The 20,874-nt window shown below is 53.7% G+C and overlaps 1 protein-coding gene across 3 annotated transcripts in view; it reads left to right on the top strand.

Moving 5' to 3' along the window:
- Window positions 1-20,874, top strand: part of AK8 (adenylate kinase 8) — a 134,623-nt gene that overhangs the window by 59,339 nt on the left and 54,410 nt on the right. For 2 of the 3 annotated variants that reach the window (XM_040225458.1, XM_040225460.1), the window contains exon 10: window positions 2,991-3,080. The exons of the other annotated variant lie outside the window; for it this stretch is intronic. In XM_040225458.1, coding sequence (XP_040081392.1) covers window positions 2,991-3,080 — 90 coding nt within the window. The remainder of the gene's footprint in view (window positions 1-2,990; window positions 3,081-20,874) is intronic. 3 annotated transcript variants of the gene reach the window in all.

The following is a 20,874-nucleotide window of genomic DNA, read 5'->3' as shown; positions in this document are numbered from 1 at the left end:
TATCATTTTCTTTCAACCCAAAGAACTTCCTTTAACATATCTTGTAGTGCAAGTCTGCTGGTGAAGTTCAGCTTTCATCTGTCTGAAAATGTCTTTATCTCACCTTCGTTCTTGAAGGATGTTTTTGCTGCATATAGAAATCTATGTTGACAGGTTTTCCCCCCTCTTAGCACTTTAAAGATATCATTTCATTGTTGCATTGACGCATTCTGTTGCATTGCTTCTGATGAGAACTCAGAGATTATTTTTTTATCTTTGTTCTCCTATATATATAAAGCATCTCACCCACTCCTAGTTGCTTCTAATATTTTCTGTTTGATTTTCAAAAATTTAACTATAATGTATCAAGGTGTGGTTTATTTTGTGTTCTTTTTGCTTGGATATCAGAGAGTCTTGGATCTATGGGTTGATACTTTTCATCAAATTTTGAAAAATTTCTCCCATTATTTTCTCAAATATTCCCTCTCTCTCCTCATCCCTCCCTCCCTCTGTCTCCTCTTTTGGGAACTCTCATTACATGTATGTTAAACTGTTTGCTATTGCCTTCGCTCTCTAAATTTTATTCTTTTTTTTTCCCCCAGTCCCCTCCCCACCTTCTCTTTGCTTCAATGTGAATGCTTTCTATTGCCTGTTTTCATGTCTTCAGATTCACTGATTGCAGCTTATTCAGTGATGTTTTCCATTTAAGACTGTTGTGTTCTTTTTTATAGTTTCCATTTCTCTGCTGAGATTCCACATCTTTTCATTCATTTTAATTATCTTTTCAAGTTTAAACATATTCATAATAGCCATTTTATAGTTCTTATGTGCAAATACTGACATCTATGTGATCTCTTAACCTATGATACTATGACCTGTTGTCTCTCCTTGTAGGGGTCACATTTTCCTGATAGTTTTTGTTTGTTTGTTGTTTTTGATCTCAAGCATTTTTTTTATTATGCGCTGGACATTGTGGTTCTCACATTCTTCAGAGTCTGGATGGTGTGGTCCTGCTTTGAGAATATCACATGAAGAAGAGCTGAGTTCTAACAGGCAGGCAGTTAGTTAGTTTCCTGGAGGATCAGCTTGACCTCATTGAGGCTTAGTTTTAGTCTTTGTTAAGGTGGCACTGGGCTTCCCAGGTGGCACTGGTGGTAAAAACCCTTCTGCTAATACAGGAGATGTAAGAGGCACGAGTTCAATCCCCGGGTGGGGAAGATCTCCAGGAGGCGAGCATGGCACCCACTCCACTGTTCTTGCCTGGAGAATCCCATGGACAGAGGAGCCTGGCGGGCTACAGCACATAGGGTCGCAAGGAGTCAGACACGCGCCCACCAGGTGGGGTTGGGTGTGCTTCCTCTGGGGCCTGTGTGTCCTCACACCTGAAGCACCCTTCCTGGAGTCTCAGCGTGGGTCTGCGGCGCTGAGCGAGGTCTCTGACCCTGGCCTTCAGAGGCCGGCCTCATCTTGCCCCGTTGGACCCCCAGTCAGTTCCCAGCTACCCCTGTGGCCTTTCTCTCCCAGGCCCTGTGGAGCCTGCCCGATGCACGGGTGGTCTGGCATTGATCAGTGACTCCAGGGACCCCTCCTGCAGGTTCCCAAGCCTGCCCCCGCCACCCCATCCATTGTTCTGTCCTATGAAGTCCAGCTGCCTCGAGGCCCCAAGCTCCAATGCTGTGTGCCCCTGCTGCGTCTGGGTTCCACTTCTCCCTGGCCGTGGAATGGGCAGTACCCGTAGGTCAAAATCCAGGGTGAGTGAGTCCCACTCGGTGTGTGTCCTTTCTCAAGGATCACAGCCCCGCGTGTCTGCTGACCAAGTGCCTGAAAAGAGCTGCCTCGTATGTTTCGTTTAGTTTTATGGCTTTTTATGACAGAAGGGAAACAGGATATCTGCTCCTCCCTCCTGGTCAGAACTGGAGGCTCAGCCGAGGTTTGGTGTCACACGGACCTGGGTTTGAATCCCAGCTCTGCCACTCACTGGCTGGTGACCTAGGACAGCACACAGTGCCTCTCCTTGCCTAAAAAGCTGCAGTTAGCCTGAGGGCTGGACAATACCAAGCATGACTGGCACAGCGCTTGGCATAGGGAAAGGTCTCGGTTGCCTTTATTACTCCTCATTAGCGAGCGAAGCCGCAGCCACTCTGCACATGGTCGCTGCTGCTACACAGAATTCAACACGTCATTCAGGGGGATCCGTCTTTGGTGGGCGTCACCCTTAACATCCACCTTATCCACTTAACTTTAGGATTTCGATCTCTTCAACGTAGGAGGCCAAGTCCTTAGCTTTAAAGTTAACAAAAGTAAGACTGTGCTATTAACAACTCATGAAAACGTGGCTGGACCCTTCTGGCTCTGGCTGCCAAGGTTTTCATAGCCAAGGAGAGGGCAACTGTGTTTATTCCTCCCATGCTTGGTAACTGGGATGCCCTGTGTGTTGGCCCCAGCTGGGGTCTCGAGACACGGCAGTTGCTCGTGACAGAGAGACACCTGTGCGTCCCGTTGTTGTACAGCCTGATGGCGTCTGTGGACTCGTCATCACAGGGGGCCGTGGACACTCCAGGGTCCCCACCCACCGCTGAGTGATAACAGCGTGAAAGTGGACCTCACGCTGGTCCGCGTGGTTCTCTGCCCGAGTGTGTCCACCCCCAACAGCCCTCGGGGCTGCGGGCTGTACTCCCCGGTGTCGCCGAGGCCCTGCGGGTCCTTCTCTGGTGGTGACAGTCCTCGTTATGTCTTCTCCACACCGTCCATTTTTAATATGTCCTTCGCCAAATGCATTCTTTTTCATTCCACAGCGTCCTTCCTCGGCTTCTTTTTTATTTCCAATTCCTTTTTGATACTTCCTTTCACTTGGACACACGCCCACACTCAGAAAACCCTTTTATATTTTTTTCAGTGACCTTTTTTCTTCCCCCCAGCAGGCAGCACTGGGTCTTTGTTTTGTTTTTTCCTTCTCATTCTTCCTTCTATTTAAAATTTAACAGGCTTCTTTCTGCTCCTCTCTCCTCTAGTCTGCTGTGGGCAACTGCTCAAAGAAGCCGTGGCGGACAAGTCCAAATACGGCGATTTGATCCAGCCATTTTTCGAGAAGGAGATAGCAGGTAGGCCTTGCTGGCCGTGACTCCCAGAACCTTCCAGGCTCTGGAGAGAGACTGCTCTGTGTGAGGCTCATGGGGCACCTGGGGGCTCCAACTGGGAAAGACCACCAGGAAATGGAAACCAGACTTTCTGGGAGGCAAAGGCTCTGGTTTTGTTGCCCAGCTGGTCATCCTGGCTTCCAAGCGATGGGGGGCTGGGGGGCAAAGTCTGTGAACATAATGCATTTTACTGAGGGTGTGAAGCGGCCCTCTTTCTCAAGAATGCTCGCTGTCACTTAAAGCTGGGAGCCAGGAGAGGCCCAGAGCTGCCCACCTCTTTTCCACCTCCTGTCCCAAAACACCAGGGGCCAAGATTCTGATCTGGTCAGCAGTCAGAAGCCAGGAGGCTCAGACAGCCTTGCAGACCTGAGGACTGACCCACCGTGGGTCCTCAGGGGAGGCTGGACCAGGTCGTCTTTGCAGACCCCCTCTGTGACCTAAGCTCCGAAAGTGTGTCCTCGATCCAAGCCTGTTCTCTGCCGTTTCCCTGAGTCCACAGATGAGCGCCAGAGAAGGGACGAGGTGCTCAGGCCATAGGCATGCCGGCTCACGTCTGGGCCCCTCCCCGGGGGCAGTGTGTTTCCTCGCCCACATCTCCCATCCTTGTGTAAAGGGCTGTAAGTAGCTTCTCTGTGCGGTGAGCACAAGCGCGTCATCACGTCTGCTATGAACAGGCACTTAATATGAAGAAGGCCAACCCAGAAGGAGGGGGCTGTGGAGACAGTCAGTGCGCGCGTTGGCTGGGACACCCTCACTGCCCAGTGCTCCTTCCTCCTCCTGCCACTTCTGAACAGGCTGCTCGCTCCTGATCCCTGCTCTGAGGGCCTGCCTGGGGAGGACGACCTGGCCTGGCTCTCCCCAGGCCCTCCTTAAGGTGTCCTGGACCCCGCGGTAAAGTTCCAGTGAGGCAGGCAGAAAGGGATCCCCCGGGTGCGGCAAACAGAGGAGGGAGACACGATGGTCTGGGCCGGCGAGTCTGTTCGCATCACCGGTTGGTCAAGAGGGTCAGCCAGTGCAAGCTCTGGTGCTTCCCCGTCTGGTACAGATCCCGGGGTGCCCGCCCCGCCCCGCCCCGCCCCACAGCAGCCACGAGGCCCAGGTGTCTCCATGGAGAGGTGGAGACAGAAACCCCGGGTGTTCGGTTCACGTGAGCGCGGGCTGGGATGTGCACATATGCATGGACCGTGGGGGCAGCCAGCAGGGACAGAGGCCCGACGCCTGCTCAAGCTCACTCGCCCTCCAGCGAGCCCAGCTTCCCCGTTGTTGAGTCGGGGGATGGGGGTGATTGGCCCTCTGGAAAACATCTGTTGCACTAATGAGAGAATAAGATAACAAGTTAATAGGTTTATGTCATTGGAAACGTTGCTGCGTGGTATTCCATCGCACAGACTGGGTGGGTAATTTGTATAATTCTCCCTGACAAAGCATTTCGTGGCTCAGAAAGAAAGACAGTGGGACAGTGACCAGCCAGATGAGGCAATGTTGACAGGGGGGTAAACCTCAGGCAAAGGGAGGCAGAAATTCCTTGCCTCTTCTTGGAGACGTTCTGTACCTTTGAGTTTTTTTTATTAAAATAAAAAGTTGTGAAAAGTAAATATTTAGGTGGTTTTCAGATTTGCACGCCTTTCAGTGAGCCTGTAAGGCACCCTTCTGTGACAGGGCAGGTTTGCAGATGCTTCTGATTAGGTCAAAGGGAACGTATGCCCGGGAGGCCGGTGACACTGCACTAGGGCGCCCTCCCGCGCCTGGGCACCGGACGCTCGAGTCCTCCGTGGCTTTGCATCTCGGGATATTGCCTAGTTATTCGTTTTCTATCATGGCTGAAACAAACTCAGCGGTTTGGAACAACACACATTTCTTCTCTCCCGGTCCTGGAGGTCAGGAGTCTTGCAGTCACGTGCCGCAGGCCTGCATTCCTCCCTGAGGAGTCTCTGGGGACGGTCTGTTTCCGGGCCTTTCCCAGCTTCCGGAGGCCCCTTCCTCCCTCTTCACAGGCAGCGGTGCAGCCTCTTCAACCCTCTCTCTCTCTCTCTCTGCATGCTAAACACAGGCCCAAGGGGCCTCTCCACTGGTGGTCAAGACGCAGAGCTGTTCTGGTTTTTATTTTTCCTTTTTTTTTCTTCTGGTGGATACGAAGGAGACTGAGCGCACACTTCCGTTTCGCGTACAGGGAGCCAGACCTTGGCAGCTTCAGTCTTGAGTGCTTTGTGCTAACGTTCCCCGCCGCAGCCTTCTCTTTCCTGAGACAAGGTAGCTCTACACTCCTCCACTTGCTGCAGCATTAAAGACACAACCACCACCACCATCATATCTTCCTCGCAGAAGCAATAAGTCCTGTCATTTCACTAATCCCCATCTCGCAGGGATAACAAAGAATGCATTTGCATTCATCACCACTAACAGGGGCTCATTAGCGGGCTGTGGAGACGCTGCCGGGGAAACCAGAGCGCCCGGCTGCTGGAGGACGCTCGCGGGAACCACCCGGGCCTGGCCGCCCGCGTCGCTGCCCGCCCCGCAGAAACAGGAAACGGAAACTGCAGTGATTCTCCACGGAAGCTGGGCTTGAAGGGAAAGTCGGCCTGAGCCTGGAAGCGCCATGTTGCCACCTCACGTGCCGGCGTCGCGCCTCAGGCGCAGACTTGGGTGGGGATCGCCCGCATCAGCCCTGAGTCCTGGACCCAGAGGAGACAGACGGGAGGAGAGAGAGACAGGGTTCCGAGGGGACAGCTGGGCTTCCCGACACGCCCCGACCCAGTCCAGACCTGGGGAGGCAGAGGTGTGACTGGCCGGGCCGGCCCAGGCCCTCCCCAGGAAGAGCCGAGTGGGGCCGAGGCGGGAAGCGAATCCGTCCACACGAGGGCGCGGGCCGCCAGCCGGAGGGTGGGAGCTGGAGGGGCAAGGCCCCCCGAGGAGTGGCTCTCCTCTCCCGGGGGTGAGGCGGGCCGAGGGCATGCCTTCTCCCCACACTGCCCTGGGTCAGAAGGGTCCCCGAGGCCGCACGCGCGGTGCGGTGCGGCGCGCCCTGAACACTTTCGGCCAGGGACAGAGCGTCTCGGGGAAGGAGACTCGGCTGCCCCTCTGTCCTGTGGGGCCGCCCTGACCACTCAGGTTTCCCTCCTCAGAACCTGGTGGTGTTTCAGATAGCTCAGCTGGGGGGCCAGCTGCAGTCCTGGGAACCCCCGCCGGGGTTTCCCCAAATGAAACCCAGAAGGTTCCAGAAACCCTGCAAGGATTTCCAGAAATCCTGCAGGGGCAGAGAGTATGGTAAGGACCCCCAGGCCTGGTCTCCGGGGCAGAGCCCCCGTGCCTCAGGGCTGGCAGATATCACTGTCAGAACACCCTGCCCTGCAGCCAGCCTAGTGTAGACCACCCCCCATCACTCCCTCTGAAGGCAGGCAGTGCCCTTCCAGGGGCTGGACCTCCTCCGCGGGGGGACTCTGCCCTGTGCTCCCGGCAGCTGGCCACACCTGCTGCCCATCACTGGGACTCCTGCCCTTGCTCCACCGGCCTGGGAGCTGCGAGTCCATCCCAAGAGCATGGTTATTGCCAGGCGTCTTCACAGCCGTCACCGCAGCCAGCAGCCCAGAGAGTAGACCCAGATGTCAGCGTCCCCCCACGGAGCTACTTCCTCTTACTGCCCCCTCGGGGCCTCCTGATGTGATGTCCCAGCTGCGACCTCCGCAGACTCAGTTATGTTCTTTTATGTCCTCACCGGTGCTGCCAACACCTCCTCCTTTCAAATCAGCCGCAAAATTAATAACCGCGTGGCTGTCCCGTCTTCCCACATTTACCAGGCACAGGACTCCAGGGCCCCATCTTCACTCCTCCCAATCTCTCGATCCCGGGCTCTTGGCGGCTGCACTGTGGAGGGAGGGGTGGGGAGACGCTTGTTCCATGCTCCAGATTTTGAGATACATAGGTCTGACCTCCTAAACTCTGATTCGAACTGTGCTGAACAGAGCAAGTTGGCTCCCCAGGGCCCCACACGGCACTCCTCACGCAGCCATGTCCCTGGTGGGCACAGACGGGGCGCTGCTCATGACATGGGGCCAGGCCGCCCAGCACGCAGGCTTGCCTGCCTGGGAGCTCCTGTTACTTGTACATGGTTGCAGAGCAACTGAAAACCCTTCCGGGCTTTTGGAAAAATAACTTCTCAGCTGCTAAAAAGCCATTTAGCCTTCAGTGGTCAGTGCTGGCAGACTCCATGGCCGTTTCATACTAGGGGCATGTGTGCAGGCATTGCTTTTTTCTGCCCAGGATTAGCCAAGGGAGCAGCTAGAACTCAATTCTCTGCCTAAACCATCGGTGACTCACAGTGGTCACCATCTCCAAATGATGTGCCCTGAGCCTTCTCTGTGCTTCATTCCTACCAGAAGGCCTTCTGGACATGAGCTTCCCAAGGAAGGCAGCCATCTGACCTTGCTTATTGAAATTCTCGTTTCTCAAGTTTCACTTAGCATAAAAACCAACTCTCTCATTGGTCTCAGCTCACCCTAGCGGCTTTTTGGCTAAGGTCAAGTGTAATGTGGGGGCTTCCCAGGTGGCACAGTGGTAGAGAATCTGCCTGCTAATGCAGGAGGTACAAGCGACGCAGGTTTGATCCCTAAGTTCAGGAGATCCCCTGGATAAGGAAATGGCAACCCACTCCAGTATTCTTGCCTGGGAAATCCCATGGACAGTGGAGCCTGGCGGGCTACAGTCTGTAGGGTTGCAAAGAGATACAGCTGAGCACACATAGCTTTATTTTTAGTCCTTCTGGGAATTTCAGCCATAAATTATGGTCCTGTGGCTGCTGGTGGTAGATGTTAATATAACCTCATTCCAGACAACTGGGTCTAATCAGTGGTACGCCACCATCTCTGGTTCAGAAGGGTGGCCTTCTTCCCCCAGCTCTGGTCATTGTTCTCATTCTCGGATGTTGCTTGTGTTTTCTCTGGAAATTGGTGACCCAGGCAAGATATTAAAACAGCTGAAGGTGTATTTCATCCTCACTGGTTTAGTCTTTGCTCTCAGTGTGTGAGATGGTTGCCTACAGCTGTCCCCATTGTGCTCCGTTCATGCAGGGATGTCAGGTGGGGGGGCCGCCAGTGACGGTGTGTCCCCGGGGTGGGGTTTTCAGGTCAGACCCCAGCTTTTCCCACCTCCTGGGTCTGCAGGGTCGGAAGGGAGAACTGAGCACCTGCACCCAGGTGCTGCCAACCCAGCACCTGCCAGCCTGGCTCGTTGACCAAGGTACGGGGGCGCGGCTCTCCTCACTCACTTCCACTCTGTAACCAGCCCTGCCCTGCCAGTACCCCCCCAACAGCTGGAGAGGGTTCAATTGAAAGAAGGCCTGGATTCCTTGGCACACATGCCAGACATACACTGACTTTTTCAGGTTAGAAAACAGCTCTTTAATTGGCATAATAACTTTCCCCTAAATGCGCAAGTGTTGGCATGTAGAAAAGATAATGCGGAAGACAGATCATTACCCCGTGTTACCCATGCCTGCTCCCATAAACCCCGTTATCGCCAAAATATTTCTGTCTGGAGAAAATCCCTCAAGGCCTAATAGAACCTGAGGAGAGGCTGGAGGTTTGAGGGAGACTCCAGACTCTTAATTTGCACCCTTTCTGGTAATGAGACCTCACCATGGCCAACGCAGCATCAGAACACAAACAAGCCGAACCAGCCCCAAACTGGCATGATTACGAGCATTTTCGAGAGGCTTCTGTGAGTACACGTCCCAGGAGGCCCGGATCAGAACTCAGCCGAAGGGCTGCCTTATTTTTTTTTTGAGGGGGAATTAATATTCTCCTCACTAAATGCACAGTAAAGATTCGACAATACACCAGCTTTTCTCTTTTGTTAAAATCTTGCAAAGAGTGGCTGAGTTGAAAGACAAAGTAAATCTTCCCATCTGAGGAGGTAAGCGGCGTGCTATTTCTTATTTTTTTTTTTTTATTTAATAGTGCAGCCTCGGCAAGCTGCTAGCTGTCTTACCACAGAGGGGAGACCCCGAGGGACCCCGGCCGGTTTCCAGCAAGCCTTTGCATGTGGTGTGTTTGTACCAGCTGAAGACAGCGCATGACTCTCTAAATAATTTACCAGTTGATTAATGGACTCACAGGGGTATAATTAGAAGAGAGAGAGACTGTGGGTACAGTAACCGGTACAGTGCTTGGGGGAGCAGGAGCCTTTATTTTTATAAAGAAACTTTCTAGGGTGCTGGGCGTTTGAAGCTAACTTGGGAAGAGCTCAGTGCCTCTTCTCTTTTGAAGTGGAAATAGGACAGTTTGAGTCCGTCGAGTTTAATTTTTCACAAGCTTTAGGGGCCCTGCGGTGCAGCTCCCTTTTTATTATTGAAAAAACTCTACATTTTTCTTTCATTTTTCTCCACACATACACACATGCACACACAGACACACAAGCAGCCCAAGCAGTAAGTAATAAACACATTAATTTACTCTTTTACTGAACGTGTATTTTATTCGCTGCACCTCCCCTGGATGTGTCCCGACGGGTCCCCTCAGCACCCCCACCAGACCCCCCCCACTTTGGGCTGCCTGTAGGTTGATTAACGGACACCCCAGTAATTTATGCATTTTTAAAAGAACCCTCACCTCCGTCTTGACAATGCTTTTGAAGTAGCTCCTTTTTTCAAGTCAAACTTTTGACTTTTCCGCTGGGACCGCTACAAAGATTTTCTTCTGGAAACTAGGTAGGCGCCTTCCTGCCGAGACAGCCCAGCAGAGCAGCGGGTCTCAAAGTGGGGGTGCGTTATGAGGGGCAGAGGCGTGTAATGAGGACAGCTGTAGAAAGGGGGTCAGCATGCTGTTTATCAACAGGGTTGTGCCCCAGAGGGTCCAGCTCCTGAGTTTCAAGAACTAGACTTTGGCTGCGAGAGTGGCATCGTCTGTCTGTGTTGTTAAGATGACACCCTGCTGGGGTATCGGCAAAGGTCTGTGGCCAAGCGGTTGCAAAGCTTTCTGTTCGGTGGCCAGAGCGGCGGGGAAACTGAGGCAGCAAGGGGCTCTCAGCTCACCCGTGTGTCCACTCCGTGAAGTAGCCTCTCCCCCTGGAAGATGGGGGCCTGGCCACCATGGCAGTGTCAGCAGAGGGGCCGCGCAGATGGTTTTCCTGGGCTGAGTGTCCATCGGGGGCTTGCCGTGTGTCAGGCACGGAGATCACAAAACCGGAGGGGAGCCCAGAGGGGCAGGGTGTCCTTCTCATTCCGACCAGGGCTTCTGGACGCGTCTCCTCTCCACGGGCAGCCCTGGTGGCTTCCAGCCCACTCAGCTGTGAAATCGCCTGCGACAGGCCAGGCCCCAAGGCCCCCGCCTTCTCCTCCAGCCAGGAGTCTCCCGCTCACACCCCTCCAGGCAGGTGTAGCTTGAAGCCCCTTGCCCTCCGAGTACCCCGGGCGGGGAGCTGACACTGGCTCTCCTCTCGGGCTGCAAGCAGGGCCTGAGGGGTGTCGGGGAGGCTGCCCTCAGTGACCTTCTGCGGCCCCTACACTTTGGACAGTTGCCCCATCCCTGAAACAGACTTCCCGTAGGGGACTTGGGGCAGCTGTGATCACCGGGGAGGGGGAGCACAGGGCCCGCACCCTGCAGCTCTGCACTGCTGTATCCTGCCCTGAGCTGAGCAGGAAGGGAGCTCAGGGTAGAGGGAGGTAGGTGGGTGCGATGGGGCAGAGGGACACAGAGGCGAGAGAGGAGGGACGCGTGTTGAGTATACACCCACTCCGGTATTCTTGCCTGGGTGGACAGAAGAGCTGGGTGGGCCCCAAAGAGTCAGGCACGACTTAGCTACCGAGCGTGCGTGCACGCAGACCGCGACCTTCCCCTGCCCTTCCCCGGGGCATCCAGACCTTGATTTCTCCCATTCGTGGCCCTGAGCACTGGAGCCCTTCTCCACCTGGGCATGGTCCGGTTACAGGGAGGTAAGACGGCCCTCCTCTGGGACCCCTCCCAGCGCCTCCCGCTGTGTGTTTCCACTTGGCCTCTGTCTGCTTCCCAGTCCCCATCGCCAGTGTGGCTCATAGTAGGAGCTCAGCAAATGTCCGTGAACGAACCCATGAATGAATGAGCAGATGAGGGCACAGCTGTTGTCCCGGGACGGCATGACGTAGCAGGGCCAGGCAGGCCCGCCCTGTGGCGGTGGGGGCCCAGACACTTTGCCCCACTGCCTGCATTTCTACATTGGTGAGACCCTATTTGTCTTGAGGAACAAAGGGAAAACAGGTGCCGGCGGGCGGCCCGAGGGGTTTCCAGAGAGGTGGCCTGAAGTGTTCACTCCTGGAGAGTGGAGGGTGAAGCTGCAGGTTTGGGCTGTGCACTCACCACTCTAGTCCAGTTCAGGTTCTGCCACGGGCTGACCTTGGGCAAGTCACGCAGCCTCTCAGGACTACAGCGTCCTCATCGACAGCGTGAGCTTTCCACAGTACCACAGTCATGGTTTGTTAGGTGTCCATGTGAAAATGTGTCTGTGAAACGTTTAGCACCACGCATGGCACACACCTGGGGCTCGCCTGGTGGCTCAGATGGTAAAGGAAGCACCTGTGAGGCAGGAAACCTGGGTTCGATCCCTGGGTCGGGAAGATCCCCTGGAGGAGGGAAAGGCTACCCGCTCCAGTATTCTTGCCTGGAGAATCCCATGGACGGAGGCGCCTGGCGGGCTGTAAAGGGTCATGAAGAGTCAGACACAGGGGTGCGACTGTGACTTTCACACTTTATGGGACAACAGACCACTTATCAGATACTATTATTATCATTAATAGTTATAGTAGTTGTCATTCTCATAACGATAGTAGAAGTCGTGGTAGCAGCAAGGTCGTGTATGTTTACACGTACCTTACATGTACATACGTGTATTTAACACGTGTATGTTACACAAGGTCGTATACACAAACATACATGTGTGTTTCATAGGTGGACTTCTTTGATACCTTATTCTCTTCCTGTGACTGATGCCAGCTTTGGGCACCCGGTGCCCGTGGTCACCAGGAACTGGCCGAAGCCTGGTCCGCTCCACCTCTGGGCCCCCGCTATCTATTGCAGCCGCCCTAAAACATGACGGCATAGAAGGATGGCTGCTTCGTTCTGCCCCTGATGTCCTGGGTCAGGATTTCAGGCAGGGCAGGGCAGGAGGGCTTGACACCACTGTCTGACTTGGGCCTTAGTTGGCACGACTCTTGACTGGAGGCAACTGGGCTGGATCGTCCATCTGGGACCCTACACATGGTTCTTGGTACTGGTGTGGACCTGGCTCCTTGCTGCTTCTCCCCGCTGCATCTGCTGGGGCAGGACCCTTCCATCCCCATGCCTGGTGCCTGCTGTGAGGTGCTCAGGTCTCCCCCTCGGTGCAGCGTCGCCATGTGGCAGCTTGGGCTTCCTCGCATTGGTCAGCCCCCTTGTGTGATCCTAGCTTCCCCCACAGCAAGCATCCCAAGGAGGCCGAGAGCAGCCATCGTGGATGGGGTGGAGGGTGGAAGATGGGGTAAGAGCAAAGACTTCTTCTGACCCAGCCTCCGAAGTCCTAGAATGAGCTTCCAGCTGATTCTGTCCATTAACTGAGCCAAGATAGGCCCAGATTCAAGGGGTGGGGGGCTCAAGCCCAGTTCTCAGCTGTAGGAAAGTGTTAGTCTCTCAGTTGTGTCCGACTCTTTGCAACCCCATGGACTATAGCCCACCAGGCTCCTCTGTCCATGAGATTCTCCAGGCAAGAATACTGGAGTGAGTAGCTGTTTCCCTTCTCCGGAGGATCTTCCTGACCCAGGGATCGAACCCAGGTCTCCTACTCTGCAGGCAGATTCTTTACCGTCTGAGCCACCAGGGGGGCCTGGGGGTAGGAAGGCCACCTCTAATCTGCTGCCGTAGGGAAGGCTTGCGTTCTGGTTCCGTTTGGGAGTGGCTGCACCTGGTGACTGAGTGCGGCTGAACACAGATGGCCTCATGGGCCCTCAGAGCCAGGGGTGGCCTGGCTGCAGACCTGCCACCTAGCAGCTTGCCAGGAGCTCAGAGAACTGAGTCCAGTTCTCTTTTTAAGAGGAAGAAGCCTCAGCTGAGAGGTAAAGTGACCTGTCCGGGGCACGCCGCAAACGAAATGCAGAGAGGAGGGCAGAATTCATGCTGCTTCCTCCCCTGTAAAGGGGGCAGAGAGCAGAGAGGGGCAGGTGGCCCCACAGCCCAGTGGCCTGGGTTTAATTCTGGGCTCCCCGACCCATTTGTGTGTGGCCTGGGGCACGTTACTTCCTCTCTCTGTGCCTCCAGTTCCTCATCTGTAAAATGGGTTTGTTATGAAGATTGCAAGAATCAATACTTGTATTAGGAAAAAACCGAAGCTCACAGCAGAGCCAAGTCAGCACTACAGCGCATGTACTTGTCAAATCAATGCGTCAATGCGTCTTTTCCACCCAGAACACCCGGCTCATGGTTGTTTCCTGGTTTCCCAGGAGTTGCTGACTTTCTCCTCACAGATCATGTGAGCACTGGCCTTCCCGCTGCCCCTGAGATGTGGGGGATATAACTGATTCTGAGCCCTGACTGCATTAAGATGGAAGGAAAATCGTGTTCCGGAAACTTCAATCCGTAGCGTGCAGTTAGTTTAACACTGCACTTTCCAACAGTCCAGTCCATATCTGGATTGCTGGCCTGTCTCATCTTCCACTGAAAGGTGTAAAAGTGGGTGTTAAGATAGGAATGACTAATGATCCGATTGTCAGACACAGTGTGTCTCAGTGAGCATTTTTATTAAAAGTCTTCTTAATTTGCTAAGTGAAGCCCCATTCATTCAGAGAATGGCTGTTCTTTAATTATTTATTTGGGCTGCCCTGGGTTTTGGGTGCTGCATGCAGGCTTCCTCCTGTTGCGGTGAGCGTTGGCTACTCGTGTTACAGAGCGCAGGTTCTAGGGCCTGCGGGTTTTAGCAGCATGGCCCATGGAAGAATGCCTGCTTTTAAATGGTCATTTTTTTCTCTTTCTCATCTAGAACCTCATTAGCGAGATAAGCTCAGGGCCCCCAGTTGGAGTTGCCCCTCTGCTGCAGGGGGTTCAGTGGTGCCGGCACCTCACGTCTTATCTTTGCTTTGGCCCCAGTAGACGTGGCAGAGAGGGCAGTGATAGAAAGTGATCAAAACGAGCAGCTGCTCACCAAGGGCTGAGCAGTCTCCCAACTGTTAAGGGCCCCAGCCCTAACGTACTTTTCTGGACTTGAAAAAAAAAAAGCCGGGGTTAAAAAAAATTGTTGGCAACCATAGGAAGAAAACTTCCAGTTGAAATCCATTTGCTAACTCTGGGAGAAAATAAAGCTTGTAAATTATTTTTTTAGGCCTTTTTATTTTGTGTTGCAGTATAGCCAGTTAACAAGGTTGTGACTGTTGCAGGTGGGCAGTGAAGGGACTCAGCCGTACATATTCCTGTATCCGTTCTCCCCCAAACTCCCCTCCCATCCAGGCTGCTGTATGACATTGAGCAGAGTTCCCTGTGCCATGCAGTCGGTCCTTCTGGTTGTCCATTTTGAATACAGCAGTGTGTACATGTCCATCCCAAACTCCCTGACTATCCCTTTCCCCAGTTTTCCCCTTGACAACCGTAAGTTCATTCTAAGTCTGTGAGTCTTGTTCTGTTTTTTAAGTTGATTTGTATCATTTCTTTGTAGATTCCACATTTAAAGGATGTCATATGCTATTTCTCCTTCTCTGTCAGACTTACTTCACTCATGATCTCTAAGTCCATCCATTGCTGCAAATGGCATTATTTCATGCTTTTTAATGGCTGAGTAATGGAATCATTGTGTATGTGTACGTCCATTCCTCTGTCGGTGGACGTTCAGGCTGCTTCCATGTCTTGGCTATTGTAAACAGTGCTGCAATGAGCACTGAGGTGCATATACCCTTTTGGATCCTGTTTTTCTCTGGAATGGGATTGCAGGGTCATACGGTAGCTCTGTTTCTAGTTTCTAAAGGAACCTCCATACTGTTCTCCATAGTGGGTGCACCAGTGTGCATTCCCACCAGCAAGGCAGGAGGATTCCCTTCTCTCTACACTCTCTCCAGCATTTATAGTTTGTGGGGAAACTTGTAAATTATTATTTTTTTAAAATTGTTATCTCCTGGCACCATTGTCTGACAAGTAGTTTTAAATATTGGTGTTGAGTACTCGAGATGTTAGGAAATAGATTTTTGGAACCTAAAGAAGTCTTAGAAGACATCTGTTCCATCTTGTGCCTGGGAAACACTGCTGGCCAAAAAAGGCGCTTGTCAAGGCAAGTGACTTGAGTTTACCAAGGAAATAAGTTCTCCAAGGGGGCTTGCTCCCCACCCGCGAAGAATGGTGGAGTGCAACCAAGTGGAATAGCCCACTTTCTCCTCCTCCGGTCCTGTACTGGTTTTAGAAATGGTGTGTTTATCCTTTTAAGAGCTCACTCGGGGCGCAGGATCCACAGCTGACCAGCAGGTGGCAGTAAGTAATAAACAAAGAGCATCACTGAAGGCCCCCTGGCTCCAAGCCTGGCTGGCGCCGCACACAGTCCTGATTTCCGGCTGCAGGCGCGCGGAGGCCTTGCAGGCCTCGGCTGCCAGGAATCCGCGCCATGCCGAGGGTGGCGGGCTCCCAGAAATGGTGGCGTTTAGTTTTCACTGAACTATAACGCTTAGTAAGTCGGGGCCAGGAAGAGCCCAATCCACAGCCTGAGCCAAGCCCCCAGCAATCTGGGGGAGAGACAGACGTGTGGGGGAGCGGGCGCCCTGCTTCCTTCAAGCATCAGTATGCATGAGATGGAAATAGAAAACGAAAACAAAAGCAGTGCTTCTTTCTCCTCCGCAGCGCAGCCGGGCCGGGTCAGGAGGGGGCGGGGCCGGGAGCTGTGCTGGGATGTGGCGAGGAGAAGAAAGTGCTGAGTCCCCCATGAACCCTCACAAATGCCAAGTGTCCCCTTTACTTTTCAAATGGGGCCTTGAAGAAGGGAGACGCTCTGTGTGTGGGGGGGCAGGTGTGTGTTTGTGCTCTATTGTGTGCGGAAGGGTGTGGGGTGTAGTGAGTCTTGTGCATGTGGGTGTAGCCTGTGTAGGCTGTAGGGAGGTGTGTGTCCTGCAGGGACGCGTACAGGTGTTACAGGTGAGTGCCTGGACGTGTGTAGTGTGTCGGGTGTGTGTGTGAGGTCCTCAGCCTTTACTGGTCTGCCCTGGGGTGGCAGGAGGGTTAAATGGCGAATCCTGGGCACGCCAGTCAACCTTGGGAATCCTTTACCTTGAAGCACCGGCTGAGGGAGCTGTTTCCTTTCCTCCCCTGTCCATCCCAGCCTTTTGGGGTCAGCACCAGCAGCCTGGTGCCCTGGGGTCCCTGCCTCCCCCAGCCGAACCCTGGTCAGGGATGCTCACAGGGATGAGGAGGCTTGGACCACAGGCGGCAGCGGGGTGCGAAGCGCAGCAGGAAAGGTCTGGGAAAGGGTTTCCAGCGAGTCCTCCCTGCCCTTGGCTCTGGCTTCCGCTGGACTTCCACGAGCTGGCCTGGGAGCTCTCTCGGGACCCTCCCTAATGAACGCCACCGGCTCTCTGAGCTGGACTGTACTGAGGATGCAGACTTGCCTCCCAGGAAGAATAGTCCCTTCCAGTCACCTCACGGTGGCCTGACTCACAGGGCCCTTCCTTCTGCATGAGCCAGGGGACCGATAGGCGGGAGGGAACTTGAACATGCCTCCCCTTCAAGACCAGGATGGGCCAGGTGTCCTGGATGGGGTTGGTGGGGGCCCTGAAAGCCTTTCACTTGTGACCGTGGCTCCCCGTCCAGCCTTGTACCAAGCACACCCGGCCGGCAGGGAACAACGGATTGAGATTTTAATAACCTAGAGGTCAATGTGAGGACGGCTCTCTCTCGTGGAAGATTTTCAGAAAAAGAAAAAAATAACACCGGAAAGCATGTGATGTGGCCTTTATGAAATAATGGGATATTCATATCTCGCACTTTGCTAAATTTAGGGTTGACAGGACGTTTCGGAGACGTAGCCCTTGGCAGTAGCTTATACGCAGGGTAAGATGTTAGCTGTCAAGCCCAGAAATCAAGCCTGAGGCACCTGACTCAATGGAGAGAGACTCGAGGCCGTGCTGGAAATCTCTCTCCGAGAGGATGAAGGGCAGTGGACAGCATTATCAAGGAGAATTTCAGCTTTCGGAAGAACTCCGCGGGCGAGCTCTGTTCTGCGTTTTTGCTGAACTGGCCGGTCAGGCCATGCAGGGTTGAAAAAGTGAGCTGATGGCCCGCAGTGGCGGAGGCGAGGGCGGGGGGTGGGGAGGCAGCAGCCAGACAAAGGCGTGGGGCAGAGAGCCTGATGCGGGAGACACAGGGATGGGCCTGGGAGTTGCACCAAAGGCGGGTCTTCCTGCCTCACCCTTCACCCCTGGGCCTGAGCCGCCATCACTGGGAGGGCCTCTCAGGCAAGGACACATCTGGGGCGGTGGGCAGGGGGGATCAGTTTTAGTGGCCAGCAGTGTTTCCCAGCCTCCAATGGGGGAGCACAGCCCATCCCTGGGAGAAGGACCTTGGTGATGCCCAGAGCTGTCCATGCTTCGAGGGGACCAGCAAACCTCCGTGGGCTTGCAGCGTCTGTCTCCCAGGTCCCAAGAGCCTCAGTTACTGATGTTCAACCTTGACCAAGACACATGGAGGGCAGTGGCCTGGTGTGCACTCTAAGCAGCTTCCCCAGGATTGCCTAGGGAGGGCAGATCTGGACGGTACCATGATGCCAGGCTCCTGGGCCCAGAGTAACAGCAGGCAAAGGCTGTCTCCAGCCCTTGGGTCCCCCCAAAGTGAGAACTGCTTCTGGGGCGTGAGGACAGCCTTCCAGGGAGATTCATCCTTTGACCCACTGTGACAGTGTCTCACAGTGATCGTTTCAACCTCTTTTAGGCCTTTAAATCGTTTCCTTTAGACAAAACACCCACTTTGTTAATGGAAGCCGTTAAACATGTTTGGAAAGCAGAGAGAGTAGAATAAGGAGCCCGAGGGGACCCACTGCCAGTTCAGGGAACCTGCGTGTTCTGGATAAACGGTGCAATCCCCTCCCCACGTAGGATTATTTTGAAACTAATTCCCAATGCCAAGATGTATTCCTTTGACTGCCTGTTTAGCTCACAAGTATGTTGTGGAGTGGGTGAAAGGGAACCCTGGGGGGACCCATTGCCATGGGACCTGACTCAGTGCTTGGGAGAACAGGCCTGTTTCAGGAGATGGAGCTGTGTGGTCATTCATTCGTTCATTCAAAGAGCGTTTACTAAGCACCCGCCGAGGGCCTGGCATGTGTACCAGGTGTGGGGGTAGCAATGAGCCTGACTTGGCGAGGGCCCCTGCTTTCTCCAGTGAGGGGTGAGGGTGTAGGCGTTAAATACTCCACCGATGATTATTGATCCACAGTCGTGGGAAGCCCCTCTCAGGAGGAGTGCTCATTTGAGAACCTGCAGAGAGGGGCTCATTTTGGTATTGGCTAGAAGCTGGGGTCTGCGTGAGTGGCCGCCTTCTTCCCCATCTTCGGGGGCGATGAGACCTTGCCCGCCGCTGACGCCCTCGCTGTCACACCTCCCAGGTCCTTTGGCTCTTCGGCTGGGATGTGTTGACTTGTGTTATCGTCTCTCTCAACTCCAGGACCCTGAGCCCCCGAGGGACCGGCCGTCGCTCGTGGGGCATCAGTGTGGCCCCTCCTCTCTCCCCTGTGTGCGTGTTGTGTGTGTACACGTGTGTACACGTGTGTGTGTGTATATGTATGTCAGTATATGCTTCAGTGGCTTCCGTCATAGCTCAGTTGGTAAAGAATCTACCTGCAGTCCAGGAGACCCGGGTTCAATTCCTGGGTCTGGAAGATCCCCTGGAGAAGGCAATGGCCAAGCACTCCAGTATTCTTGCCATGGACAGAGGAGCCTGGCAGGCTACAGTCCACGGGGTTGCAAGAGTGGGACTTAGCAACTAAACTACCAGATCGTACTATCTACGTCGTTTACTTGCTTCTCCACCCCCCCACCATTTGGTATTCTGCCAGAGGCCTCTTTCCAAGTCAACAAAGATGATTTTTTAAAGCTTCCCTAGTAGCATGCTGCCAGAGAAGGTGATGGCACCCCACTCCAGTACTCTTGCCTGGAGAATCCCATGGACGGAGGAGCCTGGTAGGCTGCAGTCCTTGGGGTCTCGAAGAGTCGGACACGACTGAGCGACTTCCCTTTCACTTTTCACTTTCATGCATTGGAGAAGGAAATGGCAACTCACTCCAGTGTTCTTGCCTGGAGACTCCCAGGGACGGGGGAGCCTGGTGGGCTGCTGTCTATGGGGTCGCACAGAGTCAGACACGACTGAAGCTTAGCAGCAGCAGCAGCAGCAGTAGCATGCTGCATAGATGTCTCGTCCTTTATGTAAGCTGTCCCCTGCTGATGGACATTTGAAATCATCTCCATCATCCCTGTTATAAAGGGCACTGAGACGGACATCTCCATGGGCACGTCTTCTGTCCTCTCTGCAGTTGTATCTTAGATGTAAATTCTTTGGAACAAGATTGCTGGGCCACGAGGCATGTACATCTTAACTTTTGATGCCAGTTGGGAAATTCCCTCTAGAAATTTTTGCTAACTTAACAAGGAAAAAAAAAAAAAAAAGCAACCCCAAACCAAGAAGTCTCTTTGTGTTTCTGTCTGGTCAGACTTCTTGACCTTGAGTCGGATTTCTCCCCAGCTGAGCAACTGGCTTGCACAGGTCACTTAACTCACAGCCTTTTGGAGCCTTGGTTTCTCAGCTTTGAGATGAGGGTGGTCAATGGGATGACCTTCCAGGCCTCTCCCTCTCTGAGCCTCTGAGCAGCCTTTGTTGCCCTCAGAAGTTCAGTGCTCAGCTGTCCACCCCTAACTGCAGCTTGGTCTCCCAATAGTACTGGTTAGTGAAGAAAATTACTTGCCCAATGCACTCCTTACCCTCATCAACAGAGGTCTTCACCAGGCCCAGGGCATCCGTGGTCAGCAAACTAATTACCCCAGTGGACCCTCCCCCAAAGACAAGCCTGTCTCAGGCCCACAGCCCTCTCCTGAAGCCAGATTCACGCTCAGATAGTCATGTTTATAATTTGAGGGTCCCTGTGCTTACCAGTGGCTTCATCATAGCCACCTGATGGGACTCTGGGTAAACTTTCAGAAGGAATTAAATTTATACCCGCACCTCCCTTCAGAAGACCTCGATGGGTCTGGCAGGCCCCATGAGTTGTCTCCAAGCCCCGTAACAGCCAGTGAGGCAGGTGTCATAGAGGAGGACTCTGACGGTCAGGGAGGTCCCACAGCTGGACCCCAGGGCTCTCTGCTCAAATTTGCTTCAAGAAAGGAGCCCAGGGGAGACAAGAACTGAGTTTTCTGGGTTTTATTCTAAGGAACTCTCGTAAAGGCAGCAACACTTACTAATCTTCCTGCCCTCCCGTCCTACCTTAGAGCTCAGCCCACTTCCCTGTAGGGAAGATCCTGCCGCTTTAGTTTCAGGGCTGATGGGGGCAGGTCTGGAGAGGGATGCAGAGAGCTCGTTATACCTCAGCTGGCCTCTCTGATGGGGCGTTGATGGAAGCGTCCCTCAGCCACTCTGGGTGCCCAAGGACTTGAGGGCACTGTGCTTGTGGGGTCAGCGAAAGATGGTTTACTTTCCTTTTATTTATTTATTTTGGTCATGCCGTGCAATTTGCAGGAACTTAGTTCCCTGACCAGGGATTGAATCTGGACCACCGCAATGAATGCGCAAAGTCCTAGCCACTAGGTCACCAAGGA

Source organism: Oryx dammah, unplaced genomic scaffold (assembly GCF_014754425.2).
Source record: "Oryx dammah isolate SB20612 unplaced genomic scaffold, SCBI_Odam_1.1 HiC_scaffold_25, whole genome shotgun sequence".
Taxonomy (NCBI): Eukaryota; Metazoa; Chordata; class Mammalia; order Artiodactyla; family Bovidae; genus Oryx; species Oryx dammah.
This window is presented reverse-complemented; position numbering and strand designations above follow the sequence as displayed.